Raw genomic sequence first — 16,667 nt, 5'->3', positions numbered from 1 at the left:
AGAAAAAGGCCAGCTGAAGAATGCTAGAAGTTGTAGAACTTTACTTCTATTTGAACACACATAGAATTACACCCTCGGTCACTTTTAAAAAAAATAATTCCTGAATTTATCAATGGAACTGAGCTATATGACTTACACAATGCTCTCTTTTCCTTGTGGTAGAAATTGGTGGTAGAATTGGTGATCCATTAGGTGGTAGAAAATTTGAGATGGGTTTCCCTTTCAGTTTGCTCCTAAAGCTTAAAATATTTTGCATTTTAGGGTCAAAGGTATGATGGCCACTCCCTTCAGAAATGCAAACCACGGGGCATTAAAGCTGACAGTGAACTGGTAAAATTAACGGCAATGTGACTTAATATCTAGACCTTCCACAATGCTGATGGGATTTCAAGGTAATTTTTTAAACTTTGGGGTTAACGTTTTAAGTGGAAATAAATAAGTATTCCCAATTCTTGTTACATTATAAGTTTGCATTAAAACTCCTCTCTTTCAATATCTTCAAATGAGCTTTATCAATACAGTAATGTACTTAAGTATAGTTTATCAGTGAAGAAGTCAGATGTTTTAATCAACTAAAAACATGATTAATCAGTTGACAGTGCTACATGTAATACACATGAGTGACACAGTCAGCTCAATTCTATGGCTGTTGAACAGATCCTGGAAAGAGTAACAGGACAATTCAGAGTCCCAACACTAACCACAGAACCTTTGCTGCAAGGTTGGGACTGGAGCTCAGAGTCAGAGCACCATTCCCAGCCTTGATGGGTTGTGCAGAAAGATCCATATTGGCTGTCGACCTGCAACATCTTCAGGGACAGGCTTTGGGGGCAGAGAAGGGGTGAGAATCCACCATGATGTACCATGCCCCAGCATCATCCCAACCTCCTCTTTTCATGTCCCATTCCATGACAATTAGATGGATGAAATCAACTAAGTTTTCTGCAAGGTGGGAAGAGTGTGGTGGTGAGCTCTCTCACCATGCATAGGATGTCTGTAAACCTCTGAGTTCCAAGTATTATGGCAGCATATAAAATATAGAAAAGAGAAACAAGAATGGTCACAACTATAGAGCACCTTCCAAATAAGTACAAGGGAAAGACACTAAGGCTCTGCAGTTTAAATTAAAAGAATTTAATCCTGTGGCCGAATTTTAAAAAAGAAGACTGAAACATAATTCTGTTCATTTGCTATCTGATACATCAACAGGAAACAAATACTTAGTGTAAACTGAAGTATTGCTGATGAAATTCATAAAATGCATTACTGACCTAAGGAATTCTTTTCCTGTAGACCTAGTCCTAACATCCACAAATGGAAGCCTTGTATAGAAGCCATACACCAAGAATCAATTAATTCCGGTCCCAGGAATTTTCTTTGAGAATAAGGACTGAACAAAGATCACAATCCTTTCACACAAAATGTACTCTTAGGTACTCTTGAGCTTTCTTAATTTCAGAAGTATATATTGGGAAAGAAGGGGATAGTGGGAGGAGGGCCAGAAAATTTGTTGCTGTCTGAAATCTTTGATGATCTACTGAAAATCATGCAGAGGTTTACCAGTAGATCCAGATCTATCATCTGCCCACCCCTGATGTGTGTAATCCAAGTGAATGCTAATTGGATTCAAGGCAATTGTATTACCCTGTGATGGGTTTTACATTACTAAAGATCCTTGAGCAGTATTGATCTACCTTTAATTTTATGATTTAAGAAATGTGTATACCATTTTATCTTCAAAAAAAAACCCTGATGTAACACTGGCCTGGGTGGATCAATGACCTAAATTCAATATAAGCTACCTTTCATGTTGTGAGCCTATGTTCATATGATGTTCAGGTAAGCATGATGACCAATGCAGACTCTCTCTGCATTTGGAATGAGGACTAAAACCAAGCAAGCAGTTACACAGCCATGGGCTACAGTGAGTCCAGCAATGGAAAGCTGAAAAATCACCATAAACTGAACAAAAATGCTCATTTCCAGACAATTTTTATGCCATCTGACTCCCACTTACAGATTACACTCTGCATAATGCTGCAGATTTAAGGCCAGCCATCTGTGCCCCATGGAAACATCTGAACAAATCTCTTGGGGAGAACTGGTCCCGTCCTAAATCCCACCCTACTGCTTCTACAATACTTGGATGTGGCATTGAAGCTTTGTAGATGCTGACACTGGAGATATCATAACATCTCTCATGATCGAGTATTGAACTGGAGATTTTGGTTATGTTACTCTGTTATTATGTCATGTTGAAAAATGGATGGATAAAAATGATGTGATGCCTGTAGCTCTTGGCTGAGATTGTAGGTTACAAAGGAACTTAGATCTCCCCATCTGCAGCATCTAAAGCAAGCAATGGGGAAATTTGTCATACTTTCTGCACTACCAAGTAGAGTTGGGCTTGCTTAATACCGACTATAAGGATGTAGCAGCTCTCTCGGCACTATCACAACACCCTTTCAGGTTACTGATTTGGGATCTGGCAAAATTCTGCTTTTTAACTCTCTGTCAGTCATGCCTCAAATCAGAGAACTAACGCTGCTAATTTCCTCCCCAGCCAAATGCCAAGTGAGAAATCTGTATTCTATGCTCAGCATGATACACTGCTGCTACTCATATTCAATGAATAATTAAAAAAAATTAAACTCACTTCTGCCTTTTGCACATATATTATTAAATGGCTACTAGAGAGAACTAGACCTGTTTTTATTGCTCATTACTACTACACCTTAACTGAGCACAGAGAAACTTGAATTTTTACCATCTTGTCACATCAGATCTACAAAGCATATTGTAAAACTAATTTCAATGGGATAATACATGCACTGGTTTCTTACATCACAGTTTATATGGGGTGATGTGTGTGACTGACTGCTATGCTGGCAACACGCTGCCACAGGGGTATAAATCAAACTTATGCATACCATTATCTGTGAAGCCTGCAGACATTGCTATTTTGTCTCATATAGAAGTACATTCTGGCAGGAAGACTCTGCCAATCACCCCTCCTACTGAATCTATATGGTATATCCTGTCTGAGTGGACCACAGAATTAAAAGAATAAAATATAACATTAAAAATTCAAATGCAGTAATTGAAATACAAGAGAAACAATAAAATACAGCTTAAATGCTCTTGGGTACAGGACTGCAGCTTAAATGCTCTTGGGTACAGGACTTGGTCCAGATGGCTCTAAAAGGAGTATGGTACACATACCCTCCCCACTTACTAATCCAGAAGTAAAAGGCAACTATGCAAAGACTAGTAGTTATGAAATAGGCCATGGGATGACTGCAGCTTTGGCCTGCCATCCAGTATGGCCTTCTCAAAAAAGGGTCTATTACAACTCTAGTTGTTGACCAGGAACAGGCAGGATGGCAAAACAACCAGTGAAGCATCCTCCTAACTATAAAGCAATGTCCTGATGGGCAGGAACATCCAGAAAAGACCATCCACACAAGCTTCCTAATACAATGCACTTTGTATTGCAGGTAGTTCAGAACCAGGATTATTATTATTATTATTATTATTATTATTATTATTATTATTATTATTTTGGTGGTGGTAGTGGGGGGTTAACGCTATCAGATACCAGAGGGGTAATGCTACACCCATTTTGCTTTTCTCCATTCTATCAGTACAGTGCCTTAAGCAGCACTGGGATCAGCAGCTCTCAGATCACTGGTAATAGCCTGAAACCCTCAGGGCAGTGAGGCTTGAAGACCAAGACTCTGCCCCATGGGGGAACCCAAGGAGATTCTCTAGACCAGAAGCATAATTTCTATTAGTCCCTCAGGTCAGAAGTTTCATATCCCCGCTGTAGGGCTCTGTACAATCTTTCACCATTATGTTGAACACCTGTGATACTTCCCTAGAACGTGATTCATGTGACCATCATGTTTAGTAACTCCAGTTCTAAACACAGCATTAATGGATGGCTAGAAATGTTGTGCAAATATGCACTGACAAAGGACAAAGCCATTCATAAACCACAGTGTTCATGGGGTTCTGGTATTTTAATGGGAACTCTTTAGCATTTACACATTTTGCAATAAGTTGTCTTGAGCATTTTTTAAAGAGAAACACAGGAAATCATAATTGTAATTCCAAATACGGATGCCAGAAAATCTGTCCTGCTGTCTCAGATGCTATTGACTGTCATTGTTTGCCAATGACTCAGGCAAACATGGGACAATATTGGGCAGCTGACTGGATCAGGAATTGTTTTTATACTGCAGCCAGCACTAAGGGACTACTCCAGGACCAGCACTTGATTTCAGGACCATGGAGAGCGTTCTAGCAGCTAGAATACCAGCTAGTTCCTCCAACACTAATAGGGAGCGACTAAGAAGAATTTATGGATGGAAGCAATTCTGTAATACATCTAGCTGTTGGGCCAAATGACTTTTTCTGGAAGCATTAGTTTCTTCTAGAAGTGAAAGCTGGAGGACAGAGGAGCTGGTTGTGGACTCGTTAGAGTATCCTTGTTCACTAGAGGAGTCAGTGGTAACTCCTGGAGGTGACATAGATGTAGGCCCTCAATCAGAAAGAGCAGGGAATTGTTATGGTCTTTTCAGAGCCCCTGCGTGAACTTCAAGGGCTCAAAATGATGAACTCAGTGGAGAGGTGAATACCACAAGGCTTCCAAATTCCTCTGTTTCAGAATAAAATCTTAACTGGAGAAGAATTTATGGTTGTCTACCTACCTCTTCGGAAGCTCTCTTTACATAGCTCAAGCAGCAGAAAAGAATTCTATCCATAGAAAGCTAGAAAGAAGACCAGAAAATAGAACCTACAGTCCTCGGGACATGTGCCTTTTCCCATGCTCACTGCAATTCGAAGCTCAACTTCCAGGATATATTAATTCAAAAAGTAAGCTGAGCTTTTTAAAATTAAGGGGGAGGAGTACCCAAATTGCTTTCCAATTCTAATGTGAAGAGGGGAGTGTAAGGAGTTGCCCATCACTAATTCTACTGCCTTTAGGAAGTATCAATTTCTGTGGTGAGGAACTGTTTAAGTACTGTTAAAGGCTATCAGACCCATCAGCGTTTCCAATCTTCACCTTTCATTTAATGTGTGCTAGTTCAAGAAAAATCCTTTTTCAGAAGTCTGTTTTCTCTTACTGTGTCTAACAAGTAAGGCTCAGAAGCACTGTGGGAAAGCAGGTTCAGAAAGCATCAGGAGCTGATTTCAGCAAATAACTTCATATAAAGAGAAACATTCATCAAACAATGTGATTAAGATTTTTCCACACAAAATAGGAGTGGCATTAGGCTCAGCAAAGGCAATGCATTTCCAGCTTAAGTTGCCATAGTTATGTAAATGAATGCAGTCAGCAGCTTTGCACTCATGATCATTAGTCCTCATCAAAATACCATGCTTACTTTAATAGAAATTCAGCACAAGGGAAAGACCAACCTGGCCCATCCGTGGAACAGAGAAGGAGCTGTTACAGGGAGCTTTGTTCCCCCTCCCTGCCAAAATGAAGGCTCACCTCCAACTCACAGTGGCCCTGAGACAGTGGCCCTGGGGAAAGAATACTCTGGCCCCATCCATCGGCCTAAGGAAGAAAAGCCATCAATTGTTATTCCAACAAAAACACCACCAAGGGAAGAGCAGCCTGGCCAAAAGTGCACTTCAGTGTCTGCTTACAATGCACCACCTTTTCCTGACCTTGAAGAATTGATCCTCCTCCTCTTCCTCTTCCCTCCACTCCCCTTTCCTTGTGTGCTTCTCTTTTTGTGTTGTAAGCCTGATGGTACAGCCTATGTATTCCTCTTTTCTGTTGATATTATTTACTTAGTGAGATAACTGTCTAAAACTTTGAATAAATTCAATGAATTGATAAATATATAACTAACTATGCAGGTGGTGTGGGTAGGCAGCTCTTTAAGAGGTATTCTGGTCCACAGCAGGAAATTTGTGGGATACATTTGTAGCAGGAAGGAAGGAAAAGCCATGGTAGACCAACGCCCATCTAGCCCAGCATCCTGTTCAAAACCAGCTGTGTGTGGGAAACCCACAAGAAGACAAGAGTATGAGAACATCCTGAAGCTCATGCATCCCTTTGATAAGGCGGTAGCATATAGCCAGGTGATAAATGCTACCTTCTCCAGGAATTTGTCCACTCTCCTTTTAAAGCCTTGTGAATTGGTGTTCATCACTACATTTTGTGGAAGTGAATTCCACAGCTTAACTATCTGCTGTGTGAAATAGCACTTCCTTTTACCTGAAGCTCCTATGAATCACTTTCATGGGAGTACCTTCGGATTTCAGTACTACAAGGAATGGAGAAAAATGTCTCCACTTTCTCCACACTTTGCATAATTTTGTACACCTATACTTTCTCTCCTTGGTTGCTTTTTTCCTACGTTATTTTTTTCTAAGTTGGTGCAATTTTCTGACCTTCCTCTTTGTGACAGCCTTTGAGTGCTATCATGTCCCCCACTTAGTCTTCTCTTTTCAAGGCTGAACACACTTAGTTCTCTCAGTCTCTCCTTGTAGGGCAGTGTTTCCAAACCATTGATCATTTTTGTTGCCTTTCTCTGGACACTTTCTAATTTTTTTGCATCTTTATTAAATCTTGGTGCTCAGAACTGGACACAGTATTGCAGATGAAGTCTGACTAGCCAGGAGTGTAGGGGAGCTACTACTTCTCGTGATTTGGAAGTGATAATTCTATTAATTTATCCCAAAATATCACCACCACCCATTGTTGTTTTTGTCAGCTGCATTGTATTGTTGCCTCATATTTATCCTGCTGTTCACAATTACTCTGAGGTCTTGTTCTTTTTCAGTTCTGTTGAGCCACATATTCCCCATGCTGTATCATTCAATTTTTCTTAAGCAAAGGACTTGGCACATGTCCCTACTGAATCTCATTCTGATGCTTTCAGCCCAGCATTCAAGTTCTTCATGATCACCCTGGATCTCCATTCTGTCTTCTGGGGTGTTCACTATTCCACCCAGTTTCTATCATCTGATAATTTGATTAATTTATCATCTAAATTATTAATAAAGATGTTGAAGAACACTAGGCCTAGTACTGAACCCTTTGGCACTCCACTAGTTACCTCTTTCCTTGAGAAGGTGCCATTGATGAGCACTCTTTATGTCCAATTAAGCAGCCAATTTTGGATCCACCTAATAGTTTTTCTATCTAGTCCACCTTTTGCTAATTTGCTTATCTGAAAGAATGTCATGGGGCACTATGCAGAAAGCTTTGCTAAAGTCAAGGTAAATTATGTCCACAGAGTTCCCTCTGTCTGTTTGGGAAGTTACCCAGTCAAAAAAATGAAATTAAATTAGTCTGACAGGATTATTTTTTCCATGCTGGCTTTTATTAATCACTGCATTTTCTTCAAGGTGCTAGCAGACTGATTTTTAAAATAATTTGCTCCAGAATTATTGCAGGAATTGTAGTTCCCAGGTTCATCTTTTTCCCCTATTTGAAGATGGGAACAACATTAGCCCTTCTCCAGTTGTCTGGCACTTCTATTTTCCAATATTCATCAAAACTAATAGCCAGTGTTTCTGAGAGTTCCCCTGCTAGATCTTTTATGACTCTGGGCTGGAGTTCATTGGGCCATGGAGATTGAACATGTTTATTTCATCTAGGAATTCCTTGACCATTTGTTATCATGGTAACTTTTTCTACCACTGATCATGGTATCTTCCTGGACTGCTTCTGTAGACTGGGGTTGGGAGCACTGTTTTGCAATCCTACCTTATGCAGCGAGTTCCAGAGAATTTTGCTGATGGACTGGCTGTCCTACTGTGGGGTGCTTCAAGGTACTGTCTTGTCTCTAGAAGTTCTCCAATAGTTTAATACCAATATGATCATCACCTCATTTGGGATTTTATTTATTTATTTATTTAAAACTTTTGTATACCATCTCATCACTGACATCTTGGGACGGTTCACAGTAACAGCAGTAAAATAAGATAAAAATATAAATATAAGGTGATAACAGTATTTTGAAGACACTCAACTCTACTTCTCCAATATATGTCCATCACAAGAAGCCATCTATATCCAAGATAAGCACCTGAATATACTGGATGGGAGTGGGGGTCAATATACTAAAGTTGAATCCCAGGAAGACTGATGCTCATCAGACAAGTGTTTCCCAGATCTGGAATTGTCAGCTGGATGGAGATTAGCTCCCCCTGAAGGAACATATTTAAAATCGCGGGATGTTCCAAGTGCCCTCCATGGCTAGGATTGCCTATTACAAGCTTAAACTGGTACGCCAACTGTGATGTACTCTATCGTTAAGGATGGTTCAGAACCTGGGATGAGTGCGGCATGCAGCAAATGAGTACTGACTGGGCCACTTTACCATGTTTCTAATATGCTTGTGCTGAAGGATCTAAATAGGGTGTCAGTCCCCTACTGCACTACTTTAAAGTGTAGGGTGTTTCTATTAGTAAGCAAAGCCTTATAAAACTCAGGACGAGGCTGCATCAAGGAACACCTCCCTCTATACCAACTTTTCATCCTTAGGGAAGACCCTGTGGTCCATTCTGTCCCCTATGGACTCTGTTTGGCGGTACATGAAGATGGATCTTCTCTGCACTTGCGCCCATCTTTTGCCACCTTCTGTCCTCTGAGGATCATTGGGCCTCAGAGCTGGTGTTCTGGGGCATTTACTGAAAATGTATTTTTTCATTTTCCCCTAGGAAATAGCTATCATCATATTAACATCCTGATATGTATGTGTGTGTGGTGGGGGGGGGGGTCTTGTTTCATTTGTTGTTGTTTTTTTCCCTTCAATAAACTACTTCAGGATTTGTTTCAATTGAGAAGTAATATATAAATATTGTTAAGAACTAATAAATAAGTAAGTTTGTTGTGATAATAAAATGGAAAGCAAAGAGCCTTGTGTGCTAGCTGCCTAGAGTTCCTTTGAAGAATGGCAGGATATGAATGTAGCAAATTAGTAAATAAATCAAACCTTGGCTAAGCTGAACTAAGAAATTATGTAGGAGAAAAGCCAAACTTTTAAGGACTACTGATGCTCCAATTTCAGAACAAAACATGCAGTCCACCTTATGTTTTGGTGGTATACTCTGTTTGATAAAATCCATTTGGTTTAAGAAATCTGTTTACCTTACTCTTTGTAGCAAGTTGCACTAACCTGAACATTATGAAGAAATAAAAATCCATAAGACATAAACTGGCTTTACCCAAAATATTCCCCCAACCTCTGCAACTTTCTCTTAGTGTATTTATACTCCTAGTACTCCCCTGACAATTCACACTCAGGAGATCACTCAGAGAAACTACAGGATGTCCTAGCAAGTATGGCAGTATCACCAGAAATTCCAAATATTATTATGGAGGTTTATCTTCACATGTAGCCAGGTACAAGTTAAACCAAGGAATAAACCAAGCAGATAAACTAAGTATATGTTCACTAGTCATTTGGAATGGTCAAGATATATGCTGGTTTTAAGCAATGAGGCTAGGGATTATAGGATTACAACTGTTTTATCTATGGGGAATGAATGGCAGAAATAGAACGGGTAACAGATGAAATGTCATACATTAGCAAATGCAGCTTAACTCCTCTGTATCTTCTCCCATATGTTAGACACACCTGTTTCTACTGCTACAAAAAAAGATTTAAAATGTCAGTGCACAACCCAGATCTCTCCTTGCACATATGGAAAAGTTGGCAGCTACTGGCACCAACTGAATTTGCTCAGAATTTGCGTATCAAGAGAGAATGAGTATGTATGCTCATGCTAAATGCAGTGCAACATTAGTTGACACACATGATGCTGGCTGTCAAGTCCTCGAATGTCTGCACTGTAACACAAAAGTAAGCCAATTCATTTTCTACAGCCATTACAAGGGAAGGCAAAATTATAAATTCATCATTAACACTACATAAAAGAGGCTAATGCAATCTATCTTTGGAACCAGTTATCATGTACTAGTCTGAGTTGTAAAAAAACTACTTCTGGGTATTGCTGACAGGGAATCATACAGAAAGGGTCAAGCCTTAGATGCACACAAAAAACTTTTCACCCATTTAGGGGCTTAAAAATGTAATTTCATTCAATGTGTTAAAAACAGAAGCCTATAAACCAGGGGTAGGCAACCACAGGCCCCAGGGCCAAACTCATCATTGAAGAGACCTCCGGGTTATCCCACTATCTTCCCTTGGCTCCACCTCTAGTCATCTCAACCATGAATTATTTTACAGTTTCCCAGAGCTTCAGTAGTATTTTTTTTCCTGCATGTTAAACAGTTGAAATCCTTCTTCTTGGGTTTAGCTTCTGCCAGTAAGAGCTTTAAACTATAATATGCTGGTGAGAGAGGTATAGTTTTGACCTCACTTCTTTCACCTTCAGCCCAACCATCTTTTTCAGGACTGCCCACATGTGGATTGTGCACTTCCAAGAGATTTATCCAAATGCACTTCAGCCCTCTGGATGAAGAGATACCCACTCCTGCCTAGATAATCTGGACTGTACACAATCCAGATTATCTAGGTAGCATGCATGAACTGTCTCATTTGCCCCAATGCCATAATTTTGGAAATATGAAGACATGACAGTAATTATTATTTCCCCAGTGCAAAGAGGAAGGCAATCCTATGGCTCAATAGGATGACCAAATGATCATCTGAGAATATGCTCAGATGAGCCTCAGAAATCTGGGCCTCATCCTTCTATTTCACATTCTTTATTTGAAGTGCATGCATCTCTTTTAGCCTTGGGAAAGTTTAGAATGGTTTATTTGGGTTTCAAGGAAGTCCTCCTTCCAGGCATTAATGAAGGTGACACCTGTCTAAATTCAGGTCTCCACTTCAAGTACTTCCAAGCATGGGAGTACTTCCACTAGTAATTCTTGTGTCTGGTAATGTTCCCATGGCTTTAAGAAAATGCAGACATCTTGCAAGCCTCTATGCACATCTTAGCAATATTGAAGTACCTTTCTCAGAGCTTCTGATACATAGTTGACCCTCCCATATTCAGTTATTAGACATGGAAGCTAGAAGAATCCTCTCAAGCCAGGAAGCCAAAATGTGACACAGCCCAGTGTGGGCAAACTCTCTGTCTCAAAACCAAGCCATTATGATCAGCAGCAAAGCAAAACAGAATTACTTTAGAAATGCCAGTTTATTGAAAGATAGACAGATTGCCACAGATGTGCAGGAATTCTGATGTTTTGTCAGTAGATGTTTTGTCCAACTCACCAGCTCTCATCATCGAAAGAAAAAACTCCACTTTTATGAGAACTGGAAAATAACTTGTACAATAAAAATGGCACAAGTGTATTTACAATTCAGAGGGCTACTATGCAGATATACCTCTGAGGCTGAAGCAGCATTAGCTTTTATTCTCTGCAGACAGGTGCTTATTATGCATTTCCTGATCTCTCCCACTTCATAAATTCCTGCCACACTTTGAGATGCATGCTAGACAGTAGCAATGGGATTTGGGCACCTGCCATAAACTGAAGAGGCTCCCCCAAGCCTGCAAATAGAAATAGCTCCACAACTTCCCTAAGCAGCTGCTCACTTTTAATTGCTCCCTATAGCACGGAGCAATTAGGGAAGACAGTCTCAGATAGAAAAGCTTTGAAGTCATCATATCCTGAACTTCCTCTGCCTATGGCTCCATAGCACACAAGATAGCAGAAACAGTGGGATAGATTTTTTGCATATATACAAGATGAATGATTGCTGTTGTAACAAACTATTCTCCTCTGAAAAGTCCAAACTTCACACCACCACAGTTAGATTACTCCCCACATAACCAGAACTTCATCCCTTGATCAACAACATACTGATTAATTTGTGGGTTCTGTGACCCATATAAGCCATCTGATCAATACAACCCAAACTTTAATGTAATTAAAGAAAATAAGATTTTCTTAAAATTCATAGCAATTGAATACAAAAGTATATGTTTTATATTGTAAAAGTATGACAAACAATGTTATTTTACCCACCATGGGAATATTTATAGATTTTTAAGTTTTACTAGTCATGCTAGCAAAAAGATTTAGCACTTACAACACTGCTGTTGAACACAATAAATACATCAAGAATGCAAGTTTCTCAGCTTTAAGCTCAATTTTTTTTAAAGAAAAAAGTGCTTCAAAACATAATCAATAGATTCTTCCATATTTTACTACTGTGAAGAAAAAACAATTCTGAGTGCAACAGCTACACTTGATCCAGGGAACAAACCCTTCCATACACAGCTCGGTTCTAACACAGGGATGCAGCCGTGGGAGTTGCATTTATTTAAAGTCTTTTTCACATGTTATATGCCATATCTGGTGGACATTAACAAGCATGTGCAAAAGGAAAAACAGCAAGTTCCGTCACTCAGCGTACACTTTTTGTTGTAATGTCCAAAAACATATCTGTGAGTACAACTTCCTTCCCCTTCTGCACTGACAAAAATCCTCTGGCTTTTTGTGGCTATGAAAATTCTAAGACAGCAGGTTATTTTTTTTTTAATGGTTTTAACAGAGCTATGACGTACATATACCTCTATATTACATCACAGTATACCCTCAAAATACATTTACTCTATAACTCTCAAAAGCACCATTTGAGCACTCCAGCTTGTATTGTCTTGCAACTTCCCTAAGTTGCAGAGGTGCAAAATTCAGATCAATAATGCTACACACATGCACCAAGTCAATGCTCCATTACAACAAAAACACAACATTCTGTATATTTGAAAGGAGAGATGAGGGGCATACCTGAATGGCTTCTGTGGTGTGATGAGGCCAGTGTCAGCCTTCCCCATAGTGTAATAAGGCAGAGAGAGAGCACCAATACCCCTTTGCTCAAGCTTCGGATGTCCCTCTCACTCATTCTGCCATAGAAAAACCAAAGTATTAAAATTGCACCTGCCGTGCACAGAAAGTGTAGAAAATAGACATGAAGATCTTACAAATTCTGCTACGCATTTGGGAAGCAACTGGGCAGGAAGGAGGAATCCAAAAGATCCAAGTGGTAAGCAGTTACATCATTGTCAAAACCATGTGCACCCCACTTTTCCTCATGCGTACCCCAGCTTTCCACAAGATGTTTCCAAGCCAGCTAACAAGAACTAAAATGTTAAAACAACTTTAACACACCAACAAAACCCAAAAACCTGAGAGCGATAGAACAAAATCTTTTTGTCAAGAACTTGCTACAAGAAATTTGGAGCGAGTCAGCTACATGGTTTCTTCTACATATGAATCTAGTTTAGAAAGTGAAATTATCAGATTATCTGTAGTGCTGCTAAATATTGGTTGCATAATTAACATGGTAATGTTTGAATGCATTGCCCCACATATAGTAGTGGCTGAACTGTTTCCAGGTCAGGCTGATGCGGCACAATGAATTCACTTAGGATAACACTGAAAAACACCATGACAACCTGTTCTCGAGCAGAGAAAATAGCACAAATGTTACACATACTTCCTGTTGTTGGCTCAAGAAGAGGGAGAAAGGCCAGATAGCACCTCTACGTTCTCAGAAAATATAGAGAGCAGTAGTCCTCAAAATCCAAGTAACCAATTGTTACTGTTTTATCAAGATGCGTCTATCTTTTCCTGCAGCTACCATGAAAGAACCAGATGCACTAACATTTGTACAAACTCCCACTTACTTCACAAGGAAGCAAATATCTTCCTTTTTTTCCTTTTTGCACTAAAAAGAAATCCTTTAAAACACTGAAGTCCAGGAAAGGGGCACTGATAGTACAGGCAGTCCTTGGGTTATGAACAAGTTCCATTCCCGAGAAAATGGAAATTCATCTTTAAGTTGAATTTGTATGTCAGATCACTTATAGTCACCCCCCCCCACATTTGTGGGGTTAGAGGTGTGGGACCCTCATGAAAGGGGAAAAGCTATGAATGCCTCTAACCGCCACCCACCGAAACTCACCAGCACAAGGAAATGCCAGAGACAGATGCTGCCCTCTCTCCCCTTCCACCTCCTCTCTCTCTATGGCAATAACAATATTTTTTTTTATTTTTAATTTATAGGCTTCATGGCAGTTTGTTTGTAAGTATGGGTCGTTCATAACTAAGCTGTTCATAACTCAGGGACTGCCTGTATAACAGAAGCAAGATATCCACCTCTTCTATTGTGGTTGCTGCACCAAGACGGATACATCCAGCTTTCTTACGTGAATGCTTGCAAAGGCACAGAAAGGTCAAAAATTGAAAAGAATAATTGAGCAATTATACTTATTCATTCATTCATTCATTCATTCATTCATTTCATTTCATTTTTATATCGCTCAATAGCTGAGGCACTCTGTGCAGTTAAAAGTACACAAATGCTAAAAAGATGCGCACAAACATTAATTAAACAGAAAAACACCATAAGAGCAATTGCAATTGCTACTCACCTCCTATTGGGGCTTCACAGCTACTGCCTGTACATCGGCCAATCTCAGATAGACTTTGTATTTGCAAAGAAGGGCAAACATCAGGGCATCTAAAAACGAAACAAAATGAGACAAAACAAAATCACATGTTAGATTTACAATGAACAAAGCCTATCTGAAATTTCTGCAGAGCAGTTTTCAAAGAGAGCATTTGAGGCTCTCCCACACATAATCCCATAGACCAAATTATACATATGATCAACTCTTGCTCTCCTCTTCAGCACCCCACACTTCAGCCATACCTCTTCCCCTCATCTCTACTGAGAACATGTGGGATGCCAGCCTCATGGCAACATGCCATGCTAATTCATGCACAATCTGAGGTTTTGTGGGTGTTTTCCTATGCACACCACTCTTGTGTTTTATAATGTAGCACAGTGAAACATTGACATTTCAGTGCATATTAGGATATGCATATGCAGCAGTGTACCAGGTCAAGCCCTTTTTATTCTCCCATTATTTTCATTGTTGGTCAAGATGTCTTTTTAAATTAGCTTTTATTATAATGATTGGTTGTAGTAGTTTTATATGTTATTATCTATTCTGAGTTTTAACTGTTTTGCTGTCCTTGTATATGTTTTCAGTTATTGTTATACTGTTTTAATGTTTAGCGATCTGTCAGCCATCCAAGGACCTATGTGCCAAGAGAATGGTATACAAGTTTAATAAATAAATAAATGGATTAGATTTATATTCCACTTTTTTTCTTACACAAAACTCAAAGCAACTTACATCATTCTCCTCCTCCTGCTCTCACTCTTATCCCCACAACAACCCTGTGAGGTAAGTTGGGCCGAGAATCTGTGATTGGCTCAAAGTCATCCCGTTGGCTCCATGGATAAGCAGAAAGGAGAACCCAGATCACCTGAGTTCTAGTCCTACATTCTTAACCACTGCACCACGCTGGCTTTTGGAGGGCATTCATTCATAGGTTCACCATAAGTCTGAGGTTGTAAAATACATAAAATACATAATATAACTGAATAAAAATTTTTTAAAAAAATGAAAACTACAGGATAAAACGAAAGTAAAAACTAGCAGCAGCAAAAGATCTAAAACTACAATAAAAGATTAACAAACACAAACCAAAGGCCTGAAATGCCTTTCTTATGCTCCTCCCCCAAAAGAAATTGTCTTGAAAGTCTGCCAATGTACAGTTGGAGTTGCTTCACCATATGGTTTTTTTCTCATCTTGCTTTTATGTCTTCTAAGCAACTTTATATATATCTTCTATTACAAAACTTGGTCTGCACTGAGGCACCCATGAGTTTTGTTACAGTCTTTCTCTGCCATTGACTAAGAAGGGCTGTGACTTCCCAGCGTATCAGACAATGATATAAGAGGAATTAGAACTTTAATATCCATAGCACCTTCTATTAAATTAAGTTTGAATGGCCACCACCTTCCTAGGAAAAAACTGAAACTGTAGCTGGGAAGCTAAATGGTATAGAAATTTTTCTTGCCCAGTGATGTGGATAATTTCACCATGATTGAACAGAAATCTGGAGAAGCGAGAAAGTGAAAAAAAAAGTCTTTAAACTGCAAAATACTGAGAACCAACCTTTCAAATAATTACATGAATACTTTGATAAGCTAAGTATTACATTCATTCAGCACTAAAAAGTGAGAAAGACAGCTGAAAACACCCATTTCCCAAGCCTCCTTTGGATTATCCTACTGTTTATCTTTTAATACTGTATATTCAGACATGGACAAAAACTCTTACTGCCAAACATATATGTATATGATGTATATGTATATATCTCCTAACAGTACAGATCATATGAACAGGTGTAGTTTTCCATACCATCTATGCACAAAAACCATCAATAGATTCCATGGAACAATACAGCACTGTATTCAGAGAGTATTCTGTTCTAACTACTGCATAATTTCATCTTGAATGCTTGTGTGAGAATGATTGGCAAGTGTCTTTCTTTCCCTTAAGACAATGCTGGCAGCCAGCTCTGGCAGAGGGAGCCTGCTCGAAGGACATCTGCATGGTGAGCCAGCAGGTATAAGATGAAACCAAGCCAAGGGAAATGTGCCAAGCCACTTGCTGCTAGGAACCTTTCCCATTTCCAGGCCAGCCCAAGACATTTTCCTGCCTGAGGCAAGAAGCAGGATGGTGCCCTCCCTCCCCATTCCATATCAGGAAGCTGAACTGGCAACTGAATCCTGCATTGACAGAGGTGACAGAAGAGCATCTTTGATATCTGGACCTGAGAAGAACAGAGTAGCTC

The 16,667-nt window shown here is 39.5% G+C and overlaps 1 protein-coding gene across 2 annotated transcripts in view; it reads right to left on the bottom strand.

Annotated features, from left to right (window-relative positions):
• The window catches only part of TAFA3 (TAFA chemokine like family member 3), a 130,023-nt gene that overhangs the window by 53,414 nt on the left and 59,942 nt on the right, over positions 1-16,667 (bottom strand). For both annotated transcript variants that reach the window (XM_044447348.1, XM_044447338.1), the window contains exons 2-3: positions 14,386-14,474; positions 12,740-12,855 (exon numbers count right to left, since the gene is read on the bottom strand). In XM_044447348.1, coding sequence (XP_044303283.1) covers positions 12,740-12,854 — 115 coding nt within the window. In that variant the 5' untranslated portion in view covers position 12,855; positions 14,386-14,474. The remainder of the gene's footprint in view (positions 1-12,739; positions 12,856-14,385; positions 14,475-16,667) is intronic.

The sequence above is a fragment of the Varanus komodoensis genome, unplaced genomic scaffold (genome assembly GCF_004798865.1).
Source record: "Varanus komodoensis strain SLA01 unplaced genomic scaffold, ASM479886v1 scaffold1, whole genome shotgun sequence".
NCBI classification, from domain to species: domain Eukaryota; kingdom Metazoa; phylum Chordata; class Lepidosauria; order Squamata; family Varanidae; genus Varanus; species Varanus komodoensis.
Note: the sequence above shows the minus strand (reverse complement) of the source record. Positions and strands in the feature narration are given on the sequence as shown.